We start from the raw sequence: 18,374 nt of genomic DNA on the forward strand, positions 1-18,374 counted from the left end.
TCTTTTGCTTCTCCACATGTAGCCATGGGAGCTCCTTGGGTGTCCAAAAGTTGGGTTGCTAGCCGATTTACCACCTCATCCAAGGCGGTCATGAATTGTTGCACATCCCTTGTCATCTCCTCTTGTCCTTGAAGAAGAACACCGAGGGTTTCATCCATTAGAGGTTGGGGTGGATGGGAGGGTTCATCATATTGGGGGAAGGGTTCATAATAGGAAGGTGGTTCATCATAATTAGGGTGTGGTGGTTCAATATTCTCCACTTTTTCCACTTGTTGCACAACATGCTCCATGGTTGCTTGAAATCGATCCAATGCTTCCTTGAGACGATCCCTTGACTCTTGTTCCGCTTGGATATCATGAGTAGGATCATAGAGCTCTTGGATTGAAGGACATGAGTATTCTTTCATGGGAGATTGTGGTGGAAAGTAGTATTCATCTTATAGTTGGAAAGTTTCAAATATTGGAGGTGGTTCATTTTGGTAATAATATGGAGCGGGTGGCTCTTGAAAATGTTGGTGTTGGAGTGGTGGTGGTTCTATGTGTGGTTCATATGGCTCATATGGTTGTTGGTAGGATGGATGTGGATTAGGGTCATATGAAGGTGCTTGGTGGTAGAGGGCTTGTGAGTATGGTTCATGTTGAGGATATGACTCATAGGCATATGGTGGTGGTTCTTGAAAGTCACAAGGAGATTCACCATAGCCATTTGATTGGTGTGCATCATAGAATGGCTCTTCTTCATAGTGCATTGGTGGAGGTTGTTGCCATGAAGATTGATCATATGCATATGGCTCCTCCCACCATTGGTTGTCCCATCCTTGATACACATTCTCATTGAAGTTCTCATCACCTACAACATAATTGTAATCACACTCATAGCCAAAGTGAGAATTCATAATGGGAAGAGAAAACAAAAAATCAAAAGATAATAGGAAAAAAAAGAAACAAAATTCTACAACTAGCAAATAAAGCAAAAAGCAAGATATTCACACTATTCACATATGTACAATAACCAATAACATAACACCATTGCAATTCCCCGGCAACGGTGCCATTTTGATGATTAGATTTTTTATCGTTTAGAATTTCACAAATGAATTCTCGTTGCAAGTATAGTTCCTAAACCAAACAATATTCTTTTCATACAAAAAGTTGTTTGTCACTAAAACAAACCCCTAAATTTATAAACCGAAGTATTGAACCTCGGTTCGTTCTCCCTAGGAATTACAATAAAGTGTCTTGTTATTGGTTGTGAGTTATTTTTGGGGTTTTAATAAGAAACATGAAAGATAAATGGCAAAAAGTAAACTAATGGCCAAAAAGGTCTTGGCGAGGGTTGGTGGTCAAAGATCTCTATCCTAATCACTAACCACAATATGAGAATTGGCAAGGATTAATCTCACTAAATCATCCTCTAACTAATGGTAAAGGAAAGTTGAATGAGATATATCAATCCAAGTCCATAGGTCCTAACTCTCCACTAATTCAATTAGTGAGAACTAGAGTCAATGGCTCCCAATCATCAATCACTTGGACATTAGTAACTCAAGAGGTCCTAAGTTACCTTTCCTAGCCAAGAGTATAAAATTCTACTCTAAAATCCAACCAAGCATTTCATCAAACACTTGGAAGGCATAAAAGGAAAGCATAGTAAATCAACAACAAGAACAAAATCTAACAACAATTATTGCAAAGAATTAACAACAACAAATCAAAAGGAACACAATTATTATGATTTACCTTGAATTGAATTGAAAGAGAAAGGAAGGAACAAAAGTAGATCTACAACAAAATACAAGAACAACATAAAGGAAATTACAACAAAAGAATAGAGGAAGATGAATGTAACAACAAGGAATTGAGAGGTAGAAGTAGAAGAAAGAATGAATGAAAACCTAGATCTAAGAACTAAACCTAATCCTAATTCTAGAGAGAAGTGAGAGCTTCTCTCTCTAGAAACTAACTCTAAAACTAAACTATGCTAAACTAAACTAATGGTAACTAAATTTCTCATCCCTCTTCAATCCTTGGCTTAAATAGCATCAGAAATGAGTTGGATTGGTCCCACAAGGCTTTAGAATTCGCTGGCCACGTATTGCTTTAAGTGGATCATATGGCAGCAACAATGCGTGCGCGTACAGTGCACGTGCACATAACCATACGTGTAGCAACTCTGGCAAATATTATATCATTTCGAAGCCCTGGATGTTAGCTTTCCAACTCAACTGGGACCGCATCATTTGGACCTCTGTAGCTCAAGTTATGGTCGATTAAGTGCGAAGAGGTCGGCTTGACAGCTTTTGCGTTTCCTTTATTTCTTCACGAGTTCTCCATTTTTACATGCTTTTCCTTCATTCCCTTAATCCAATCTTTGCCTCCTAAATCTGAAATCACTTAACAAACATATCAAGGCATCTAATGGAATCAAGGTGAATTAAATTTAGCTATTTTATGACCTAAAAAGCATGTTTTCACTCTTAAGCACAATTAAGCGAGAAGTTATAAAACCATGCTATTTCATTGAATAAATGTTGGTAAAAGGTTATAAAATCCCCTAAATCAAGCACAAGATAAACCCTACAAATGGGGTTTATCAACGCGCCAGCGTCTACGACGCGCACGCGTCGTTTGTATAGCGAAAATGAATAGAGAGTTGCGCGAGAGACGCGTGGGAGTAGTGCAGCACAAGCCACACCATGCGTACGCGTGCCACACGCGTACGCGCCCCCTGCAAAAGGTCCAACCCACGCGTAAGCGTCAGCGGCACGTCCGCGTGGGTTTGTGAATCGGCGTTATTGGAGTTTCGGACAGAAAGTTGTGCGGGAGTGCGGATGGCCTCGTGTGTTTTGCACGATCCCTAATCACGCGTGCACGTGATGGACGCCCTCGCGTCCCTCCCCTATACGCTCACCCACGCGTCCGCGTGTGTGACACGTTCGCGCCGTTAGCGCTGTGCACATTGCACGCAGCACGCCGCCTAATCAGTTTCCTTTTTCTTCTTTTTTCTAATCCTATCTCTTTCTTCTTTTCCTCCCTCCTCTCTTCTTCATTCTTCTTCTACCTTTTGCACTTTTCTTAATTTTCTTTTTAGCATAATTATTCATGGTCTCTTTTTCTTTCTTCTTCATGCATTTTTATGTTGGTGTTGGAACTTTATTTAGGTCTTTCACTATTACTGGTGGATTATTATGGAGTTGTTTGACGATTTATATTATTTGTTTTTTGGAATGCTTGCATGTTCCAAATTCATTCTTCCCCTATCATATTAAACATGCATACTAAGTGTTTGTGAAAAAACCCGTATGGCATTATGCATTCTTCATTATTCTAACCTTCTGCTCTAACGCCTGTTTTTCACAAAATCCTTTCCAATATTTTATTAATTAAATATAATTGTCAATACAAACGTTATTGTTAGTTTCTCACGACTAATAATACATTAAGGCTTTTAATGCTTGATTTACGCTACTCATGCCTTTGCCAGCATGCCAATAAACATCTTGCATTTAATTACATCAATTTATCATGCTATGCTTCCATTGATGTCCTAATTTCATGGAATCGCGACCATGTGTTAACGACATTCTTCTTTATTTTGGCATGATTCTTACTCGTACTGCTGATGAGCGGATAATTTATACGCTTTTTGGCATTGTTTTTATATAGTTTTTAGTAAGTTTAAGCTACTTTTAGGGATGTTTTCACTAGTTTTTATGTTAAATTCACATTTCTGGACTTTACTATGAGTTTGTGTGTTTTTCTGTGATTTCAGGTAAATTCTGGCTGAAATTGAGGGACTTGAGCAAAACTCTGAAGAAGGCTGACAAAAGGACTGCTGATGCTGTTGGAATCTGACCTCCCTGCACTCGAAATGAATTTTCTGGAGCTACAGAACTCCAATTGGCGCGCTCTCAACGGCGTTGGAAAGTAGACATCCAGGGCTTTCCAGCAATATATAATAGTCCATACTTTATTCGAAGAATGACGACGTAACATGGCGTTGAACGCCAAGTACATGCTGCTGTCTGGAATTAAACGCCAGAAAAACGTCATGATCCGGAGTTGAACGCCCAAAACACGTCATAACTCGGAATTCAACTCCAGGAAATGCCTCAGCTCGTGGATTAATCAAGCTCAGCCCAAGCATACACCAAGTGGGCCCCGGAAGTGGATTTATGCATCAATTACTTACTCATGTAAACCCTAGAAGCTAGTCTAAGTATATATAGAACATTTATCTATTGTATTAGAGGTCTTTTGACCACGTTTCATCTTTGGTCTCAGTTTTGTTTTATTCTTCATCCTAGGAGATCATTGATCACGTTTAGGGGGGCTGGCCATTCGGCCATGCCTGAACCTTTCACTTATGTATTTTCAACGGTGGAGTTTCTGCACACCATAGATTAAGGGTGTGGAGCTCTGCTGTACCTCAAGTATTAATGAAGTTCTATTTTCTTTTATTCAAATCTCTCTTATTCTTATTCCAAGATATTCATTCGTACCCAAGAACATGATGAATGTGATGATAAGTAACCCTCATTATCATTCTCACTTATGAACGTGCGTGATTGACAACCACTTCCGTTCTACATGAAACAGAGCTTGAATGCGTATCTCTTAGATTCCCCAACAGAATCTTCGTGGTATAAGCTAGATAGATGGCGGCATTTATGAGGATCCGGAAAGTCTAACCTTGTCTGTGGTATTCCGAGTAGGATCCTGGGAATCCGGAAAGTCTAACCTTGTCTGTGGTATTCTGAGTAGGATTCCGGAAATGAATGACTGTGACGTGCTTCAAACTTGCAACCTGCTGGGCGTTAGTGACAGACGCAAAAGAATCAAGGGATTCTATTCCAGTAGGAGCGAGAACCAACCAGTGATTAGCCGTACTGTGACAGAGTGCGTGAGCATTAGTTTTCACTGCGAGGATGGGATGTAGCCATCAACCATGGGTGATGCCTCCAGACGATTAGCCGTGCGACTGACAACCGCATAGGATCATTTTCCCGAGAGGATTGAAAGTAGCCACAGCTGATGGTGAACCCCTATACAAAGCTTGCCATGGAAAGGAGTAAGAAGGATTGAATAGAAGCAGTAGGAGAGCAGGCGTCCTTGAGCCATACAGCATCTCCATTCGCTTATCTGAAATTCTCACCAATGAATCTACATAAGTCTTCTATCCGTTTATTATTTCTATTTTCTTATTTTTATTTTCTAACCCCATAAACTATTTTAATCTGCCTAACTGAGATTTACAAGGTGACCATAGCTTGCTTCATACCAACAATCTCTGTGGGATCGACCCTTACTCACGTAAGGTTTATTACTTGTACGACCCAGTACACTTGCTGGTTAGTTGAACGGAGTTGTGAGCTTCTCTAACAGTGCCTGAAACTCTTTTATCACAATTTCGTCCACCAAGTTTTTGGCGCCGTTGCCGGGGATTGTTCGAGTATGGACAACTGACGGTTCATCTTGTTGCTCAGATTAGGTAATTTTCTTTCCAAAAATCTTTTTCAAAAATTTTTCTTTTTATTTTTCGTTTTTCCAAACTATATTTTCGAAAAAAATTTAATAAAAAAAAACAAAAAAATTTAGAAAATCATAAAAAATCAAAAATATTTTGTGTTTCTTATTTGAGTCTTGAGTCAATTTTTAAGTTTGGTGTCAATTGCATGCTTTTAAAATTTTTCTTGCATTTTTTCGAAAAACTCATGCATTCATAGTGTTCTTCATGATCTTCAAGTTGTTCTTGACAAAGTCTTCTTGTTTGATCTTGATGATTTCTTGTTTGGTGTTATTTGTTGTTTTTCATGTGCATTTTTGCATTCATTTTTTCCATGCATTAAAAATTTCTAAGTTTGGTGTCTTGCATGTTTCCTTTGCATTAAAAATTTTTCAAAATAATGTTCTTGATGTTCATCATGATCTTCAAAGTGTTCTTGGTGTTCATCTTGACATTCATAGCATTCTTGCATGCATTCATTGTTTTGATCTAAAAATTTCATGCATTGAGTATTTTTGTTGTTTTTTTTCTCATAATTAAAATATTCAAAAATCAAAAAAAAATATCTTTTCCTTATTTTCCTCCAAATTTTCGAAATTTTGGGTTGACTTGGTCAAAAAGTTTTAAAATTAGTTGTTTCTTACAATACAAGTCAAAATTTCAAATTTTAAAAATCTTATCTTTTCAAAATCTTTTTCAAAAATCATATCTTTTTCATTTTTTATAATTTTCGAAAATTTCAAAAATCTTTTTCAAAATATTTTTCAAAATCTTTTTCTTATCTTTATATCTAATTTTCGAAAATTAACTAACAAGTAATGTGATTGGTTCAAAAATTTGAAGTTTGTTACTTTCTTGTTAAGAAAGGTTCAATCTTTAAGTTCTAGAATCTTATCTTGTAGTTTCTTGTTAGTTAAGTAATTTTAAAAATTAAATCTTTTTCAAAATATCTTTTTCTTAAAAATCTTTTTTATCTTTTTATCTTATCTTTTTCAAAAACTTTATCTTTTTCAAAATTTAATTTCAAAATATCTTATCTAACTTCTTATCTTCTTATCTTTTTCAAAATTTGATTTCAAATCTTTTTCAAATCAACTAACTAACTTTTTGTTTGTTTCTTATCTTTTTCAAAACCAACTAACTACCTATCCCTCTCTAAATTTCGAAAATTCTCCCTCTCTTTTTCAAAAATTCTTTTTGTTTTAAATTTTAATTTTAATTATATTTTGTCTTTGATTTTCGAAAATCACTAACCTCTTTTTCAAAAAAATTATTTTCGAAAATTCTCTTCTCTTCTCTTATTCTATTTAATTAATTAATTACTAACACTTCTCTTCACCTCTCTTCATCTAAGAATCCGAACTTCTTATATCCCTTGTATTTGGATTCTTCTACCCCTTTCTTTTTCTACTAACATAAAGGAATCTCTATACTGTGACATAGAGGATTCCTCTTCCTTTTCTTGTTTTCTTCTCTTTCATATGAGCAGGAACAGGGAAAAAGGCACTCTTGTTGAAGTTGATCCAGAACCTGAAAGGACTCTGAAGAGAAAATTAAGAGAAGCTAAATTACAACAATCCAGAAACAACCTTTCAGAAATTTTCGAACAAGAGAAGGACATGGCAGCCGAAAATAATAATAATAATAATGCAAGGAGAATGCTTGGTGACTTCACAAAGCCAACATCCAAGTTTGATGGAAGAAGCATCTCTATTCCTGCCATTGGAGCCAATAACTTTGAGCTTAAGCCTCAACTAGTTGCTTTAATGCAACAAAACTGCAAGTTTTATGGACTTCCATCTGAAGATCCTTATCAGTTTTTAACTGAGTTCTTGTAGATCTGTGAGACTGTAAAGACGAATGGAGTGGATCCTGAAGTCTACAGACTCATGCTTTTCCCTTTTGCTGTAAGAGACAGAGCTAGAATATGGTTGGATTCTCAACCTAAGGATAGCCTGGACTCCTGGGATAAGCTGGTCACTGCTTTCTTAGATAAGTTCTTTCCTCCTCAAAAGCTGAGCAAGCTAAGAGTGGATGTTCAAACCTTCAAACAAAAAGATGGTGAATCCCTCTATGAAGCTTGGGAAAGATACAAGCAGTTGACCAAAAGATGTCCATCTGACATGTTTTCAGAATGGACCCTATTAGACATATTCTATTATGGTCTCTCTGAATTTTCGAAAATGTCATTAGACCATTCTGCAGGTGGATCTATTCACCTGAAGAAAACGCCTAAAGAGGCTCAAGAACTCATTGACATGGTTGCAAACAACCAGTTCATGTACACCTCTGAAAGGAATTCCGTGAATAATGGGATACCTCAGAAGAAAGGAGTTCTTGAAATTGATGCTCTGAATGCCATATTGGCTAGAACAAAATGTTGACTCAACAGGTCAACATGATCTCTCAAAATCTGAATGGATTGCAACATGCATCCAACAGTACTAGAGAGGCAGCTTCTGAAGAAGCTTATGATCCTGAAAACCCTGCCATGGCAGAGGTTAATTACATGGGTGAACCTTATGGAAACACCTATAATCCATCATGGAGGAATCATCCAAATTTCTCTTGGAAGGATCAACAAAAGCCTCAACAAGGCTTTAACAATGGTGGACGCAATAGGCTGAGTAATAGTAAGCCATATACATCATCTTCTCAGCAACAGACAGAGAATTCTGAACAAAACACTTCTAATTTAGCCAATATAGTCTCTGATCTGTCAAAGGCCACTTTCAGTTTCATGAATGAAACAAGATCCTCCATCAGAAATCTGGAGGCACAAGTAGGCCAGCTGAGTAAGAAAGTTATTGAAACTCCTCCCAGTACTCTCCCAAGCAATACAGAAGAAAATCCAAAAGGAGAGTGCAAGGCCATTGATTTAATCAAAGTGGCCGAATGCATAGGGGAGGAGGAGGACGAAAATTCTAGTGAGGAAGACCTCCTGGGGCGTCCTTCAAGCAAGAAGGAGTTTCCTATTAAGGATCCTGAGGAATCTGAGGCTCACATAGAGACCATAGAGATTCCATTAAATCTCCTTCTGCCATTCATGAGCTCTGAAGACTATTCTTCCTCTGAAGAGGATGAAGATGTGACTGGAGAGCAAGTTGCTCAATATTTAGGAGCTATCATGAAGCTGAATGCCAAGCTGTTTGGTAATGAGACTTGGGAAAGTGAACCTCCCTTGCTCATTAGTGAACTAGATACTTGGATTCAGAAAACTCTACCTCAAAAGAAACAAGATCCTGGCAAGTTCTTAATACCTTGCACCATTGGCACCATGAGCTTTGAAAAAGCTCTATGTGATCTTGGGTCAGGGATAAATCTGATGCCACTCTCTGTAATGAAGAAGATAGGGATCATTGAGGTACAACCTGCCTTGTTCTCATTACAATTGGCAGACAAGTCATTGAGACAAGCTTATGGGACAGTAGAGGACGTTTTAGTAAAGGTTGAAGGCCTTTACATCCCTGCTGATTTCATAATCCTAGACACTAGGAAGGAAGATGATGAATGCATCATCCTAGGAAGACCTTTCCTAGCCACAGCAGGAGCTGTGATAGATGTCAACAGAGGGGAGTTAGTCCTTCAATTAAATGGGGACTACCTTGTGTTTAAGGCACATCGCCATCCCTCTGTGACAAAAGAGAGTAAGCATGAAGAGCTTCTCACAGTTCAGAGTCAAGAAGAGCTCACACAGTCAAACTCTAAGTTTGGTGTTGTGAGGCCACAACCAAACTCTAAGTTTGGTGTTCAAACTCCATATCCAAACTCTAAGTTTGGTGTTGGCAACTATACAACATTGACCTGATCACCTTGTGGCTCCATGAGAGCCACTGTCAAGCTATTGACATTAAAGAAGCGCTTGTTGGGAGGCAACCCAATTTTATTTAATTTTTATTTTATTCTATATTATTGCTATTTTGTGTTTTATTAGGTACATGATCATGAGGAGTCATGAAAAAATCAAAAAAATTAAAAACAGAGTCAAAAACAGAAGAAAAAAATTTTTCACCCTGGAGGACGCACGGGCTGGCGTTCAACGCCAGTAAGGTGCATCTGGCCGGCGTTCAACGCCAGAACAGAGCACCATTCTGGTGCTGAACGCCAGAAACAAGCAACATCCTGGCGCTGAATGCCAGGAATGTGCCCAGAGAGGAAAAACTGGCGCTGAACACCAGTAACAAGCATGAAACTGGTGTTCAACGCCAGAAACATGCATTACATGGGCGTTGAACGCCCAGAACGTGCACCAATGGGCGTTTAAACGCCAGAATGATGCACGAAGGCATTTTACATGCCTATATGGTGAAGGAATGGTATTTCTTTTCATCTCAGGATCTGTGGACCTCACAGGATCCCCACCTACCTCGCCCTCTCTCTTTCCATTCATGGTCATTCCTTCTATTTTTCATTCACCACCTACATCTATCCACTCTTCCCCATACACCCCACCTACCTTTACAATTCAACTTCTCTTTCCCACCCAATCCCACCCTTATAGCCGAATCCATCTCCCCTCACTCACCTCCATTTTCTTCTTCTTCTTCTTCCTCTCTTCTTTCTTCTCTTGCTTGAGGGCGAGCAATATTTTAAGTTTGGTGTGGTAAAAGCATAGCTTTTTTGCTTTTCCATTACCATTAATGACACCTAAGGCCAGAGAAACCTCAAAGGGAAGACAAAAGCTTCCACCTCTGAGTCTTGGGAGATGGAAAGACTATAAGCCGTCATAGCTCAGTGGTAGAACATGTGGCTGCAAATCAAGAGATCCCTGAGATACCTCAGGGAATAAGTTATCCTCCACACAAATATTGGAAGCAACTAAGGGTAGAAACACCAAAATTACTAGGAATCATTCAACAAAAGCAAGGAAGAGACATAGAGGAGCTTAAAAAGCACCATTGGACCTTCAAGAAGGCGCCACCCTCACTCAGGTGGATTCATTCCTTGTTCTTTATTAATTTCTGTTTTCGATTTTTAATGTTATGTTTATCTATGTTTTGTGTCTCTACTTCATGATCATTAGTATGTAACCATGCCTTAAAACTATGAATAAAATCCATTAATCCTTCACTTCTCTTAAATGAAAAATGTTTTAATTCAAAAGAACAAGAAGTACATAAATTTCGAAATTATTATTGAATTTAATTTAATTATATTGATGTGGTGGCAATAATTTTTGTTTTCTGAATGAATGCTTGAACAGTGCATATTTTTGATCTTGTTGTTTATGAGTGTTAAAATTGTTGGCTCTTGAAAGAATGATGAACAAAGAGAAATGTTATTGATGAACTGAAAAATTCATGAATTGATTCTTGAAGCAAGAGAAAGCAGTGAAAAAGTAAGCTTGCGAAAAAAAATGGCGAAAAGAAAAAGAAAGAGCAGTAGAAAAAGCCAATAGCCCTTAAAACCAAAAGGCAAGGGTAAAAAGGATCCAAGGCTTTGAGCATCAATGGATAGGAGGGCCCAAGGAAATTAGATCCAGGCCTAAGCGGCTAAATCAAGCTGTCCCTATCCATGTGCTTGTGTCATGAAGGTCCAAGTGAAAAGCTTGAGACTAAGTGGTTAAAGTCATGATCCAAAAGAGTGTGCTTAAGAGCTCTGGACACCACTAACTGGGGACTCTAGCAAAGCTGAGTCACAATCTGAAAAGGTTCACCCAGTTATGTGTCTGTGGCATTTGTGTATCCGGTGGTAATACTGGAAAACAAAGTGCTTAGGGCCAAGGCCAAGACTCATAAGTAGCTGTGTTCAAGAATCAACATGCTTAACTAAGAGAGTCAATAACACTATCTGAAATTCTGAGTTCCCAGAGACGCCAATCACTCTGAACTACAAAGGAAAAAGTGAGATGCCAAAACTATTCAGAAGCAAAAAGCTACAAGTCCCGCTCATCTAATTAAATTAATATTCATTGATATTCTGGAATTTATAGTATATTCTCTTCTTTTATCCTATTTGATTTTCAGTTGCTTGGGGACAAGCAATAATTTAAGTTTGGTGTTGTGATGAGCGGATAATTTATACGCTTTTTGGCATTGTTTTTATATAGTTTTTAGTAAGTTTAAGCTACTTTTAGGGATGTTTTCACTAGTTTTTATGTTAAATTCACATTTCTGGACTTTACTATGAGTTTGTGTGTTTTTCTGTGATTTCAGGTAAATTCTGGCTGAAATTGAGGGACTTGAGCAAAACTCTGAAGAAGGCTGACAAAAGGACTGCTGATGCTGTTGGAATCTGACCTCCCTGCACTCGAAATGGATTTTCTGGAGCTACAGAACTTCAATTGGCGCGCTCTCAACGGCGTTGGAAAGTAGACATCCAGGGCTTTCCAGCAATATATAATAGTCCATACTTTATTCGAAGAATGACGACGTAACTTGGCGTTGAACGCCAAGTACACGCTGCTGTCTGGAGTTAAACGCCAGAAAAACGTCATGATCCGGAGTTGAACGCCCAAAACACGTCATAACTCGGAATTCAACTCCAAGAAATGCCTCAGCTCGTGGATTAATCAAGCTCAGCCCAAGCATACACCAAGTGGGCCCCGGAAGTGGATTTATGCATCAATTACTTACTCATGTAAACCCTAGAAGCTAGTCTAAGTATATATAGAACATTTATCTATTGTATTAGATGTCTTTTGACCACGTTTCATCTTTGGTCTCAGTTTTGTTTTATTCTTCATCCTAGGAGATCATTGATCACGTTTAGGGGGGCTGGCCATTCGGCCATGCCTGAACCTTTCACTTATGTATTTTCAACGGTGGAGTTTCTGCACACCATAGATTAAGGGTGTGGAGCTCTGCTGTACCTCAAGTATTAATGAAGTTCTATTTTCTTTTATTCAAATCTCTCTTATTCTTATTCCAAGATATTCATTCGTACCCAAGAACATGATGAATGTGATGATAAGTAACCCTCATTATCATTCTCACTTATGAACGTGCGTGATTGACAACCACTTCCGTTCTACATGAAACAGAGCTTGAATGCGTATCTCTTAGATTCCCCAACAGAATCTTCGTGGTATAAGCTAGATAGATGGCGGCATTTATGAGGATCCGGAAAGTCTAACCTTGTCTGTGGTATTCCGAGTAGGATCCTGGGAATCCGGAAAGTCTAACCTTGTCTGTGGTATTCCGAGTAGGATTCCGGTAATGAATGACTGTGACGTGCTTCAAACTTGCAACCTGCTGGGCGTTAGTGACAGACGCAAAAGAATCAAGGGATTCTATTCCAGTAGGAGCGGGAACCAACCAGTGATTAGCCGTACTGTGACAGAGTGCGTGAGCATTAGTTTTCACTGCGAGGATGGGATGTAGCCATCAACCATGGGTGATGCCTCCAGACGATTAGCCGTGCGACTGACAACCGCATAGGATCATTTTCCCGAGAGGATTGAAAGTAGCCACAGCTGATGGTGAACCCCTATACAAAGCTTGCCATGGAAAGGAGTAAGAAGGATTGAATAGAAGCAGTAGGAGAGCAGGCGTCCTTGAGCCATACAGCATCTCCATTCGCTTATCTGAAATTCTCACCAATGAATCTACATAAGTCTTCTATCCGTTTATTATTTCTATTTTCTTATTTTTATTTTTTAACCCCATAAACTATTTTAATCTGCCTAACTGAGATTTACAAGGTGACCATAGCTTGCTTCATACCAACAATCTCTGTGGGATCGACCCTTACTCACGTAAGGTTTATTACTTGGACGACCCAGTACACTTGCTGGTTAGTTGAACGGAGTTGTGAGCTTCTCTAACAGTGCCTGAAACTCTTTTATCACAATTTCGTCCACCAACTGCCCTCTCCCTTGCTCTATCCCTTTGACTTCATGTCCCTTTCCTTTCTCCCTTTTTCAGGATGGCCACCATAAAGGGTAAAGAGAAAGCCTCTAACAAGCCACCAGCGAAGAGCGGAACGACAGGATCACCAGCTGAGGAACCACAACACCCGCCCACATGCACAGGTTTGCATGCACCGAGGACGGTGCAATCTTTAAGTGTGGGGAGGTCGATACCAATCTCCGTGGTTAGTCACCTTCTCCTTAACACCAATTGTTGTTTTTCATTGTTGCATTTGCATGTCTGATTGCATGATTGTTTGATTTTGTGCATATATTACCATTACTTAGTTGAAGTAATATTTTCTTTTTCAAGAAACTTTTTATAGTATTTCACTAATTTAAATTAAAAACTTTTTGAAAAACTTTTTTGAAGAAATATTATTTGGAACATGATTTAGAGCTCGAACACACAAAACCAGTGAGATTTTGAGCCTACTTGATTGGTTGCATATTACCAACCAATATTTTATTTTTGGTGTGTGTTTTTCTCTCTAAAATTGTGATTCTTGTCTTGCTTAATTCTATATTTCCATTATTTAATGTATGCATGCACTTATATGATTGAGGCCTTGTTTCACTGAGCTTACATACCCATATGGCCTTACCTTTCATTATCCTTTGCAAACCAATGTTGAGCCATTTTACTCCTTTGTTCTTTACTTTAGCACACCATTAACTCTAAGCGAAAAAAAATAATGTCCTTAATTTGAATCCTTGATTAGCTTAGACTAATGCAAGCGCTCATAAATTAAGTGTGGAGAAAGTGGGTTTGGAAACGTTTGGTTTGAGAATTGAGTATGTTAGATTTTGTGTGAAAATGTGAAAAATGTTAAGAACATGTTTATACATTCAATACCTTAATCATATGCATTGAAAAAAAATATTAAGAAAAAAAAGTGAAAAAGAAAAGAAAAAGGAATAGAAAAATAAAAGGGGACAAAATGCCCCAAAGTGAATGGTGAAATCAATGCATATGAGTTGTACTTAAATTTAGGATGCATGAATATGGGGTAAACATAGTTAATGGATAGTTAGATCTTGTATTGTGATTATATAGATTGTCTTAAGTTAGGTGGGAAAAGTTTATGTTAATTAAGGATTCAGATTTTAGTCCACTTGGCCAAATACAATCCTACCTTAACCCTAACCCCATTACAACCCTTAAAAGACCTCTTAATTTGTGTATTGGTGCATTAAATTTTTGTTGATTGTTAGATGAAGAGCAAGCTATAGAAAGCAAGATTAGTAGAGAATTAAGAGAATTGACCCTAGACACTTGAGAGTTAGAATGATATACACTACCAGTAAGGGTTCAGTGCTTAAATTCTATGTTCCCTGCTTTCATGAGCTATCTTCTTCTTGCAAGTTATTTGTATTGTATTTTGTGATTTGAATTAGTGAAATCCAGTTCATATTTGTTCTTGAAAGATTTATTTACTTTTTCACCGAGTAGGTAGAATCATTTTAGCATGTAGTTGCATTCACATTCATAGGTTGCATTGCATGAGTCCTGTTTTTTCCCTACTCATTTATTTTGTCTCCTTGAGCTTAGCATGAGGACATGCTAATGTTTAAGTGTGGGGAGGTTGATAAACCATTATTTTATGGTTTATATTGTGTTTGATTGAGTGGTTTTATCAAGCTTTTCACCTACTTATTCATATGATTAGCATGTATTTACAATTCCTTCCCAAATTGTTCTATGATTAAAAACTTGCTTCCTAAAGATCTTTTAATTGTATATTTTTATTCTCCTTTATACCATTCGATGCCGTGATCTGTGTGTTAAGTGTTTCTGGCTCCATAGGGCAAGAATGGCATAAGGAATGAAGAAGAAGCATGCAAAAGTGGAAGGAACACAAGGAATTGAGAAGATGACCAGCGAGAAGTCACGCGGTCACATGGCTCACGCGACCGCGCGAAATGGAAGAAATCACAGTGACGCGCTTGCGTGCGTGACGCGACCGCGCGGATTGGAAGCTGCACAACGCGAATGTGTGGACGACACGCACGCGTGGTACGAGAAACGCCGAGTGACGCGAATGCGTGGACGACGCGGCCGCGTGACGTGCGCGATCTGCAGAATTACAGAAGCCGCTGGCACAGATTCTGGGCCGCATTTCAACCCAGTTTTCGGCCTAAAAACACAGATTAAAGTCAGGGAACATGCAGAGACTCAAAAGATGACTTCATTTCAGACTCATAATTCACTTTTCATAATTTAGATGTAGTTTTTAGAGAGAGAGGCTCTCTCTTCTCTCCTAGGATTAGGATTAGGACTCTTCTTAAAGGACTTAGGAATATTTTTATCTTCTTCATCTCAGGTTCAATGTTCTTTTTAGTTATTTTTCTCTTTTATTTAATGACCATTCATGTTATGATTTTCTTAATTAATATAATTTAAGATATTTCAGACTCATGATTGTTTTTTTCCTATTTATAATTTAGATTATTTACTATTGGTTTTGGTTGATTAATTGGTAACTCTTGAGTTATCAAACTCATCATGATTGATAATTGTTATTCTTGCTGATTAATTTAGATTCCTATAACTCTAGTCTTTCCTTAAGGAGTTGACTAGGACTTTAGGTGTTAAATTAATTTATCCACTTAACTGACCCTGATAGTTAGATGTTGACTTAGTGGTAGCAAAAATATAAATTCTCATCACTATTGATAAGGATAACTAGGATAGGACTTCCAGTTTTCATACCTTGCCAAGAGTTTTATTAGTTATTAATTTATTTATTCTTACAAATTATTTATTTTGTTCAAAACCTTTTCAAAACCTAAAATATACCTTTGCATAACCAATAATAAATCATACTTCCCTACAATTCTTTGAGAAGACGACCCGAGATTTGAATACTTCGGTTTATAAATTATATTGCGCTTGTTACTTGTGACAACCAAACGATTGTAAGAAAGGTTGATTGCTTGGCTTAGAAACTATAGTTGCAACGAGAATTTATTATAACTTCTAAACCATCAATCTTCAGTTCTTCAACCTCACAAAGTAAATTACCCAACGCACGACCTGGAACTCGCTGCGGTTGTGTTTGCGCTAAAGGTGTGGATGCATTATCTCTATGGAGTTAAGTTCCGAGTTTTCTCTGATCACAAGAGCTTGAAATACCTCTTTGATCAGAAAGAGCTTAATATGCGGCAGAGGAGGTGGATGGAGTTACTAAAGGACTACGACTTTGAGTTGAACTACCATTTGGGAAAAGCGAACGTTGTGGAAGATGCGCTAAGTCAGAAATCGTTGTATGCTTCATGGATGATGCTTCGAGAAGAAGAGTTATTCAAGGTATTTGAGAGTTTGAAGATCGGTGTTCAGAAAGTGTCTGGAACTCTATGTTTGAGCCAATTACAAATCTCAAGTGAGTTTAAATCCGAATTTTTAATGGCTCATCAGAACGATGACGTGTTACCGAAGGTGTTGCCAGCTATTGAACAATGGGAGCAGTGGGGAGTGTCAGAGGATCAAGATGGGCTTTGGAGGTTCAAGGGTAGAATTATTGTGCCCGATATTAGGACTTTGCGACAAGATATCTTGAAGGAGGTGCATAAGAGCGAATTTTCCATTCACCTTGGGAGTACTAAGATGTACCACGATCTGAAGGCTATGTTCTGGTGGCCTGGTACGAAGAATGATGTGGCAGAATATGTCTCAAAATGCTTAACTTGTCAAAAGATAAAGATTAAACTCTAGAGACCTTCCGGGACATTGCAACCCTTGGAGATTTCGCAATTGAAGTGGGAGAGCATTGCGATGGATTTTGTGTCATGATTGCCAAAGACTAAAACCAGTTTTGATACTGTCTGGGTGATTTTGGACCGGCTGACAAAGTCGGCTCAATTTCTACCCATTCGGATGAACTATACTCTTGAGGAGTAAGCATGCCTGTACATAAGAGAGATTGTGAGACTTCATGGTGTGCCCACTAATATAATTTCTGATAGAGATCCCCATTTCACTTCAAGGTTCTGGGATGCATTCCAGAAAGCTTTTGGAACCTGTTTGAGCTTAAGTACAGCTTATCATCCTCAAACAGATGGTCAATCTGAGAGGACGATCCAAACCCTAGAAGATGTGTTGAGGGCTTGTATTTTGGATCAACCGGTGAGCTGGGATCAGTATATGCCGCTAGTGGAGTTTGCAAACAAAAATAGCTACCATGCAAGCACCGAAATGGCTCCGTATGAGGCTTTGTATGGGAGAAAATGCCAATCTCCGCTATGCTGGTATAAAGCCGGGGAAAAGAGCTTGTTAGGTCCGGAATTGATAGCTGAGACTATCGAGCAAGTTAAGAAAATCAAAGATAGGACGCTCACTGCTCAGAGCCGTTAGAAGAGTTATGCCAATCAGAGGCAGAAACCCTTAGAGTTTGAGGAATGAGACCATGCTTTCCTTAAGGTTACTCCGACAACAAGAGTAGGTAGAGCGATTAAGATGAAGAAGCTGAATCCCTGATACATTGGTCTGTTCCAGATTCTCGAGAGAGTTGGATCGGTGGCGTATCGAATAGCTCTACCGCCTCACCTTTCGAACATGCACAACGTGTTTCACGTGTTGCAACTTCAAAAGTATACTCCTGATACTAGCCATGTGTTAGAACCTGAATAGGTTCAGTTAAGAGGAGATTTGACTCTACTGGTGACTCCGGTCAAGAGTGATGACACGAGTATTAAGAAGTTGTGCAGAAAAGAGGTTTCATTAGTGAAAGTAGCATGCAGTCGAGCCGGTACTAAGGAACACACTTGGGAACTTGAGTCGAAAATGTGAGCAAACTAACCTCACCTATTCTCAGGTAACTGAAATCGAATTTTGAGGGCAAAATTTCCAATTAGGTGGGTAGAATGTAAAACCCAATTAATTAATGGCTAATCAACCCATAAATTAAGATATACAACAACAACAACAACAAAGCCTTGTCCCACTAAGTGGGGTCGGCTACATGAATCAAACGACGCCATTGTGCTCTGTCATGTATCATGTCTACAGAGAGACCGTTT

General features: G+C 38.5%; 1 protein-coding gene and 1 non-coding gene across 2 annotated transcripts in view; one reads left to right on the plus strand and one right to left on the minus strand.

Moving 5' to 3' along the window:
- LOC140173693 (uncharacterized) overlaps nucleotides 1-17,985 on the plus strand; it is a 70,037-nt gene extending 52,052 nt beyond the window's left edge. The window contains exons 4-6 of the mRNA XM_072198208.1: nucleotides 16,586-16,999; nucleotides 17,414-17,664; nucleotides 17,851-17,985. Coding sequence (XP_072054309.1) covers nucleotides 16,586-16,999; nucleotides 17,414-17,664; nucleotides 17,851-17,985 — 800 coding nt within the window. The remainder of the gene's footprint in view (nucleotides 1-16,585; nucleotides 17,000-17,413; nucleotides 17,665-17,850) is intronic.
- On the minus strand, nucleotides 7,528-7,631 carry LOC112700194 (small nucleolar RNA R71). The gene has a single exon (XR_003153108.1). It is a non-coding gene; the product is annotated as a small nucleolar RNA R71 (small nucleolar RNA).
- Nucleotides 17,986-18,374: the final 389 nt, after the last annotated feature.

This window comes from Arachis hypogaea, chromosome 6, assembly GCF_003086295.3.
Source record: "Arachis hypogaea cultivar Tifrunner chromosome 6, arahy.Tifrunner.gnm2.J5K5, whole genome shotgun sequence".
NCBI lineage: Eukaryota > Viridiplantae > Streptophyta > Magnoliopsida > Fabales > Fabaceae > Arachis > Arachis hypogaea.